This window comes from Nanorana parkeri, unplaced genomic scaffold (assembly GCF_000935625.1).
Source record: "Nanorana parkeri isolate BGI_ZX_2015 unplaced genomic scaffold, ASM93562v1 scaffold667, whole genome shotgun sequence".
Lineage (NCBI taxonomy): Eukaryota > Metazoa > Chordata > Amphibia > Anura > Dicroglossidae > Nanorana > Nanorana parkeri.
The window spans coordinates 572,464-581,480 of NW_017306935.1; the positions used below are offsets into that span (position 1 = coordinate 572,464).

Below are 9,017 nucleotides of genomic sequence, written 5' to 3' on the forward strand. Positions count from 1 at the left end.
TATATATATTTATTTTTTTAACAAAATAAGCTATTTTTTTTATATGAAAAGAATATAATTTTTGGCACATAAAAAACCCATATATATGTCCTTATAATGTATAGTGTATATTTACCTTGGGTTATTAAAAAAAAAAAAATCCAAACTTTCAACAAAGCACCATTAAATCCATTGTAACAAATCGGAAAGAATATGGCACTAATACAAACCTGACCAGAGCAGGCCATCCGCCAAAACTCACAGAGGAGGCAAGAAGGGCATTATTCAGAAATGCAACATAAACCCAAACATAACACTAAAAGATCTGCACTGATCCACAGCAGATATGGGCGTATCTGTCCATCGGACCATCCTAAGCCATACACTCCACAGAGTGGGGTCTTTTGGAAGAGTGGTTTAAAAAAAGAAGAATACATGTTTGGAGTTAGCCAAACAGCATACAGCAGACTCCACAAACACATGGAATAAGGTTCTCTGGTCAGATGAGATGGAAATTTAGCTTTTTGGCCATCATGGGAAACGCACATCACACTTTCTATCACCCTGAGAACACCATTCCCACAGTGAAGTATGGTGGTGACAGCATTATGCTGTAGGGATGCCTTTCATTAGCAGGGATTGGAAAACTAGTCAGGATTAAAGGAAAAATGGATGACACTAAATACAGTCTGCCAGAGATTTGAGACTGGGATGGAGATTCAACTTCCAGCAGGACAATGGCCCTAAACATACTGCTAAAGCTAACTTGGAGTGGTTTAAAAGGGAATCATTCAAATGACTTCAAATTACCTAGCCAAAACCCAGACCTCAGTCCACTATAGAAACGGTGGCACAAGGAACTTGAAGAATTGGCTAAAATCTCAGTGGCTAGATGTGCTAAAATAATAGAGATATACCCCAGGAGACCTGCAGCTGTAATTGCAGCAGATGGTGGCTCTACAAAGTATTGACATTTAGGGGTAAATATTTATGCACACAAGATTTTTTTTTTCTTAATTATTGTTTGTGTCACAATAAAAATGATTTGCACCTACAAAGTGGTATAGCCATTTGCAAGGCATTGTACATAGAAAACAGCTCAAGCAGTGATGTAGCAAACAATCTTGATTAAAGTTAGTGAGGAAGAAAGTCCATGAAGCACTAGAAAATGCATCCAACCTCCTAGTGTCTAAAGACACTAGCAAAAAAAAACTGAGGCATGCTGGGTATAGGCAAGGTTATGTCTAAACCTTGCCAGTGTCTAAACCACCTGTAGGCAGCAGTATAACTTGTCTCTTAATTGACAAGAAAACTTTTTTTTTTTTAAACTAAAGATACTTATCCTGGTGTGTTAGCTTTGTGAATTAAAGTGACATTAAACCCTCAGATTTTTTAACATAAAACAATACTGTAATGTGTGCCTTACTGTAATCCATGGTTGTTTCCCTTCTCTTTGCTGCTCTTCCTTTTAAATCTGTATCCGTTCTCATGCTGGGCAGAACTTCTGTTTTGCAGCAGACTGCCTTGTCTTTGGAATGGCTACATGGTGTCTGTGTGTGTAGGTTTGCAACCTGAGCCAGCACTACAGGAAGAGGCATTTCAGCTGCAAAGGGAAGTTCTCCCCAAGCATGAGGATTTAAAAGGAAGAGCAGCAAAGAGAAGGAAAACTACCATGCATTACAGTAAGGTACACATTACAGTATTGGTTTGTTAAAAAATCTGAGGGTTTAATGTCACTTTAAGCCTTAGAGCACTTTAATAAATAGGGTTAGAAAAGGGCTAGGATGTGCAGTAACCCATACCAGCCACAGATTGAGTGCAGCTTACTGTAGTCAGGCCAAGTAACAGGGTTTTACTGCACACTATCCTTTACCTTCCTCAGCAAAGGGTTAGTTCCTTCTATTGCTAGCCAGACAGCTGTGCTCTAAAATATACTGTCATAAGACGATAAGACATCCACCTGAAATAAGAGGCCTTTCATAATACAGACTTCACTTGATGCAAAAAATGTAAAATTTATTGTTACTGAAGATGCAGTACCTTTTTCTTTTATAAATATAAGCCATATAAATATATTTTTACTTAACACTGACAACAGACATTGTAGGGTTCAGCAGATTCACCTGCAGAAAACGTAATTGAATAAAGCAAGGTCCGAAACTTCAAAGCATTTGGCAATGGTCTTCAGATGCAAGGTTAGAATATAAAGAGAGGCACTTTAGTATGGAAAGAACACTGTGCCTTCTACATTCAGATTGTTAAATCAGGTATGTTTGCAGAATACAGTCTACTTTAAATTAATCGCATGTTACTAAAATTGTCAAATAGACTGGTATCGGTTAAACTGCTCCTAAAGCGTCTTGACAGAGTGTAGATGCACATTTTTGTCATTTCTTTACCATTAATATTTTCAAAATTAAAGGGTAAGTGAAATTATAAATTAAATCCGCTAGCCTATCCCGCCGTGCCATCAAAATTAAACTTTGTAAAACATATGACATAGCTCAGATGCAGACGAATAATCTCCTAACTGTCCATTGTGATACAGCTTAAAAGCATTTCCAGCTTGTGGAACCCTGCTCTTCCTTAAATCCATATTCAACTCAGCAACAAGGTGTTGGGCTTGGCAAAAGTGAAAAACAGCTGGCCTGTACCTTGCTTGGCCAATACCATGGGATACCATTATTGGCTAGGCCCAAAGTCAAGAAAGAACAGGGCACCAACTGTTGGAAATGCTGTCTGGCCATTGGCAGGCTGTGCACAGGCTGTGCAGTGAGCAGTTCATCCTTTGTGCATCTCAGTCCTATATTATTAATTATAAACATGATCAGGAGAATGGCAGGAAGAGGTGGGACTTACATTTATAAATTCAGCTACCCTTTAATACTGACGTCTCCTAGCAAAATATTTCCTGTCAGTATTAAAGGCAGTTACCTGGTTGAAAGGCCTAGGACCATCTCCCAATAAAGAGGCTTTCTGTGGTGGGGGGTGGGAAGCCCTCTGTGGGTTCTGTTGAGAATTTCCTGGCTGTCCTTGGGTCACTGATTGTCCACGAGTATCTTGAGGTAGTCCTAAATTTGTCCCTCTGCTTTGAGGACCTCTAATTTCATGAGGGCCACCCATATCTGGAGGTCCTCTAACGTCTTGAAGATTGCGCAAATCCTGAGGACCCCTCATATCTTGAGGACTTCGCAGGTCTTGAGACGCATGCATATCCGATGAGCCCCTTGAGTCTGATGTACTCCTCATATGCTGGGGACCGCGCAAGTCATGCGATCCTCTAATATCACTAGATCTCCTCATATCCTGAGGACCTCGCATCTCTGGTGGAACCCTCATATCCTGCTGACCACGCATTTCTGGTGGCCCTCTCATATCATGAGGTCCTCGCATATCAGAGGGACCCCTCATATCATGTGGCCCTCTCATATCAGGACCACCTCTCATATCCTGTGGGCCACGTACATCAGGACCTCCTCTCATATCTTGCGGACCACGCATTTCAGGACCACCCCTCATATCTTGAGGGCCACGCATTTCAGGACCACCCCTCATATCTTGTGGGCCACGCATTTCTGGTGGTCCTCTGTCAGGAGGACCTCGCATATCCTGGGGCCCGCGCATCTCCGGGGGGCCACGAATATCAGGTGGACCTCGCATATCCTGAGGTCCACGCATGTCTGGGGGACCACGCATATCCTGAGGTCCACGCATGTCAGGGGGACCACGCATATCTTGAGGCCCTCGCATGTCAGGTGGACCTCGCATCTCTGGAGGTCCACGCATGTCTGGAGGACCTCGCATATCCTGGGGTCCACGCACATCAGGGGGAGCTTGAATATCCTGGGGTCCATGAATGTCTTGGGGACCACGCATGTCTGGAGGGCCTCGTATCTCATAAGGGCCTCGCATATCAATAGAGTTACGCATATCAGATGGCCCCCTCATATCCTGAGGGCCTCGCATGTCTGGTGGTCCCCTTATATCCTGAGAGCCACGCATATCTGGCGGTCCTCGCAAGTCCGGGGGACCCCTGATATCTTGAGATCCATGCAAATCTGGTCCCCCCCTCATATCCTGAGGAGGACCTCTCATGTCGGAAAGGCCTCTCCTATCTTGTGGTGCATGAACGTCAGGAGGTCCTCTCATATCTTGAGGTCCACGCATATCTGTAGGGCCTCTCATTTCCATTGGTCCATGTCCAATCAATGGTCCAGAAGGACCTCTTAAGTCTTGTGCTGGATGTCCCATTAGCATACCTTGATTAGGCCCCTGATTATCCCGTAGTCCATGTGGACCCTGGGTTCCCCTGGGAGCCACCCCCATAAGTGGTCCCTGAGGACCTGGTGCTCCTTGCATGCCATGATGAGGGGCCTGTACTCCCAGAGGACCTGGTGTCCCTTGAGGACCCAAATGACCTGGTGGCCCTTGATTAGCCTGGGGTCCCATTGGTCCATGAGGAAGTCTAGGCATTCCAGGATGCATTTCTTGGGGTCTTATATTCTGTGGTCCAGGACCCATGAAACCCTGTGGTCCTGCAGATAGCTGAGGCCCTTGTGGTCTAAACTGTCCTTGAGGGCCAGGTTGCATGTTCATTGCCATCTGCTGGGGTGGAAGAGGTTGCTGGTAATTTATTGGAGGTTGAGTCTGTGGGCCAGGTGGGAAAGCAGAAGGAACTTGAGTAGGTACACCCATAGGAGAAGCAAGTCCCTGTGCCTGGCCTGGAGCCTCTGCCTGCTTCTGGGCTATTCTTTCAATTTTCAGTTGCTAAAAAGAAGAAAAAAAAAAAAAAATCCATGAATGTATTAACATGCAACACTAGCAAAGTAAATCTAAATGTTCCAATTCACAGAAGAACTCCACTAACTAAAATGATTCACTCTAAAAGGGAACATGTCGCTAAGGCAAAGGCTTCAGTGACAGTGTTGATAAGATATAGAACAAGCAGCAGTGTACCTGGATAACTTTGTCCTAAGACAAGTAGCCCTAATTGAACATTAAAAAAAAAATTGAAAATACCAATAAAAAGACAAGCACACAAACTGTTTAGATGTGTGAGAGGCAGTGAGCCAATTAAAGGAACAGGGAGACAGATTCTGGGAAATGCTGTCAAAGTGACTGGTGCTGCAAGGAAGACATTTTTTTGGTGGCTACAGAAAGTCACCGCTGCCTGCAAACTGGAATGGAAAAAAAAAAGTTAGCATTATTGAATCACAAAATGGATTATGTAGCATTTAAAATGCTTTGTCTCCGAGCTTAAGGTAAAACTCCACTATCCCATTTCAATTTGCAACCACTGTCATTTTCTGACACTGTCCAATTTTGCCCACTTATAGTATGGGAACCTTAAGGCAGGCTATACTCACGAAAAATGTAATCTCCTGCCTGTATGATTGACTCACTGGTTTTCTCAGAAGTCTGTACTGAGAACAGCTTCCCCCAACTCCCACCGCAATAGGCGTTTTATTTTTGGTGAGATAAGGCTTGTGTACTTTTAAAGAGATTTAGACACTGAAGCTTTCCTCATTAGAACATTGAGATATGCTCAGGTGGATATACTGAGAGCTGACCTTCCCATTCAGAAATCAGTCTGGAAAGGGCATGGTAAAGGGCAAGGAAACCACAATTTCCTAAGAAAAGGGTAGGAATCTACATTAAAGTTTGCTAAAATCCTTGCAAAGTATATAGATTACCTAGAAGGGACTATATTTACTCAACAAAACTAGAGTTACACATAAAATATTTTTTATGAATAAATATATATCACTGAAAATTACACACATGATTCAAGTAAATTAAGTGCTTCATGTTTTGGTTGGATTGGTAAAGTAAAAAGTTACAAATTAGGAAAATGGAACATTTGGCAGTTGTGAGAAATATAGCTAGACAGAAATATCTTTGTGCTTTCCCACCATCAAATAGGAAAGCATAGCAGACCCACATCCTGTACAGGTGAAGCTGTACAATTCCCTTTTTTTATATATATATATAATTTTTTTCTCAGAAATATCATGAAAGCCTAACTACATCTAAAGCAAAAACCTCCTTTGGTTTTGCCCAATTCCATATTGGCTAATATATGTACTGTATTTGCTGGCGTATAAGACGGGTTTTGAGACCTTAAAACATCCCCCCAAAAATCGGGGGTCGTCTTATACGCCGGGTACATACGGAAGGATACGGTATACTGATGGATGTTAGTGGGTGCATTTAAACATTATTTTGGGTTATATTATAATAAATCTAACCTACATAGTAGGTTAGTACATGATGGGAAGTACATGATCATTTAGACTTTGTCAATCACTCTAATGGCTGAGGTGTGTAAAGACTGATCTACACAGTATGTGTACATAGCGGCAAGCAGATAAGACTAGCAAATGCTCGCATTTACAATTATATTCACATTGTGCTCAGTTTAACAAGTGAAGCATCTTATAATGCTGTATTTATAAAATATGAAGGATTATCAGCATTGAAAAACATACTTCCAGCAGCTGGGGGTTTGTATACTGTAGTGCTGCCATTTCCTGCTCAATCTCAGCCTGGTTCTTCTTCTTCTCATCAGGTTTCACCTCTTCTTTCCGTTCAGGAGCAGTTTCTGAAGATGGCATAAGAGGAACTTTATTCTGTAACCAAGCCTAGGAATAAAAAAAAAAGACAAACTGGTCATTGCTGGTTTTAAGGTGACCTAATAAGAAATGTTATAGTATGGTATAAATAAATAAATTGAACTAGGGCACGATTGCCAGATCAGCATCTACAGCTACCCCTCAAAATACAATGGAGTCACTATTTTTCTGCTGCTTGACGAATGTAAATCAATGAAGAACCCCTTATAATGACCACCTCAGTTGGGCAGAACTGAACGTTATCGCCTCAGAAGTCACAAAGTATGTACAGCGGCATAAGAAAAAAAAAATCTATCCCATTCACATTTGTCTGAGCTCACGGCTGCTAATTTTAAACCCCAACAAGTCCATTTCTAAAAGCATTTCACGGGAAAAAGAAATTCTAAAAATTGTTATAAAAAGGTTTTGCACGAACTTGTTGAAACTGAGCAGGGATAGGCTTCGCATATGGGACCTTCTTCTGCGGAACTTTCTTCTGGTCTTTCTGCATCAACTCATCCATTCCCCAGTCTAAGCCAGGTATGGTCATCTCCACCGCGCTTGCCTCTTCTTTCCCTAGAAAATGCATAAAGGAATGTCACACACAGTATCCAACATAGATGAGCTAATAACAACTCTTACATTTCCTTACCCATTTGTTCTTGTTCCATAGCTATTTTCAGTTGTTCTGGAATACCCATTCCTGGAATAATTGCAAGATTGTTTGGCTCAACATCATCTGAAGGAAGAGAACGCATTATATTTGTTAAGGTTTTACATGTTGTACACTCATACTTTTAAGAACTATAAGAAAACAAGATTACGATACAAGCTTGGAAATTTGAGGATGAAATGCTTATATGTGGCTGCAATTACTTCACTTTTAACCACTCAATTTATATGCATGGTGGCTGAAGGTTTAGAACACATTAGATGGGATGTTTACAAAATAAGTGAAGGTTGAGTGCTGGACAATTTCTGCTTATTACTTAGGTAACACATCATTTCCCCAACCACTTACTGGACAAAATACAAAAAAAAACTGGTACAATACCAAATGATGAAATTTGCATTCGGAAAAGTCCACGTGTAGATTAAAAATACATTAAAAGAGGAGAAATTACACTATTCACAATCTAAGAAAGTGTTATAAATGTTTTCTTTAGAATTTGAAAACACATGGTGAAAGGGAGATGACCAGGATCCATTCGTTAGCATTGTGGGTTACCAACCACATTGACAAGAACGCAGAAGCAGGGGGACACAGGGCAGTCATTCAACACTAAACAGACACACAGTAATAACACTGCCAAGGATCACAGCTAGTGTACACATGAAGGTTACCATATTCCATGCCATCCTCTGACATTCCAGGGAGAAGGTTCAGATTGTAACGGTCTCTCATTTTGTCTCCAGGACGATTTCTGGTCCAGAATTTGCTAGATACAAATTTAGGATAAGCATCATGCATATTCATCATTTGACTGGTTTCCAGTAGGTAAATAACAAAAGATGAAATATACCTGGTATGATCATTGGATCCAGAGCACAGAATATGTCCAAGAGGGTGCCAAGCAAGACTCCATATCATTCCTTCATGAGCAATCTCCATGCCACCTACTTCTTTCTCCACCCTATGATAAAGGAGCAATTATTTTAATAATGCAATGAGAAATCAAGTGTGAGCCACCATTAGACAAACATATGAAATACATACCCAACATGCCAGAACAAAAGAGAACCATCAGAGCCACCACTAGCAAAAAGACCTTCATGTACTGGATGCCAGGCCACAGCTAAAAGAGGAAAAAATCAACATCAGTTCATGGTTTTCTAGTCAAGAAAGGAAAGTACCTGTCGCAACAATGAGATCCTATCAGATGTACCGATTTCACTTCAATATGTTCTGTTTGATTGCTGCATGTCACTGCACTTTGCGTGATATTTTTGACTAAACATTTTTGTGTTAACTTGGGAAAAAATTAAGGATAGACTGACCTGTAGCTTCTTTTTTGTGGCCTCTGAACACCTGCAGTTCTTCACGAAGGTTGCGGATATCAAAAAGTTTGCAAAGATGATCACGTGATGCTGTAAGTAACCAATTTCCATTCAAGTTCCACTTTACCTCCATTACAGTATTCTTGTGAGCATGTCTATTTGAGATAGAATGAAAAAGTATAAGCTACTGTATATGAATGTTGTATAAGGGTTGACAAGAATACAAAAAGCAAGAACAAGCTACAGAAAATGTCATGCTTTGCTGCTGGAATATTTACTCCATGCAGTATCATACCTGTATGGCCATAACCATTTTCTAATTATATGGGAAGAACTGCCTTTGAGGGTTTCCCCTCATAACGGCAAATAAACATGTAACAGCATTGATTCATAAAAAGAGGGAGAGGAGAAAAGGGTGACAACAATCAC

At 41.1% G+C, this 9,017-nt stretch overlaps 1 protein-coding gene across 5 annotated transcripts in view; it reads right to left on the reverse strand.

The window, feature by feature from the left end:
- WDR33 (WD repeat domain 33) overlaps positions 1–9,017 on the reverse strand; it is a 64,795-nt gene that overhangs the window by 15,098 nt on the left and 40,680 nt on the right. For 2 of the 5 annotated variants that reach the window (XM_018563496.1, XM_018563497.1), the window contains exons 8-15: positions 8,589–8,743; positions 8,308–8,386; positions 8,114–8,224; positions 7,935–8,029; positions 7,243–7,329; positions 7,027–7,166; positions 6,468–6,620; positions 2,914–4,746 (exon numbers count right to left, since the gene is read on the reverse strand). In XM_018563496.1, the coding sequence (XP_018418998.1) occupies positions 2,914–4,746; positions 6,468–6,620; positions 7,027–7,166; positions 7,243–7,329; positions 7,935–8,029; positions 8,114–8,224; positions 8,308–8,386; positions 8,589–8,743 (2,653 nt within the window). The remainder of the gene's footprint in view (positions 1–2,913; positions 4,747–6,467; positions 6,621–7,026; positions 7,167–7,242; positions 7,330–7,934; positions 8,030–8,113; positions 8,225–8,307; positions 8,387–8,588; positions 8,744–9,017) is intronic. The other 3 variants (XM_018563500.1, XM_018563499.1, XM_018563498.1) reach the window with 3 other exon arrangements.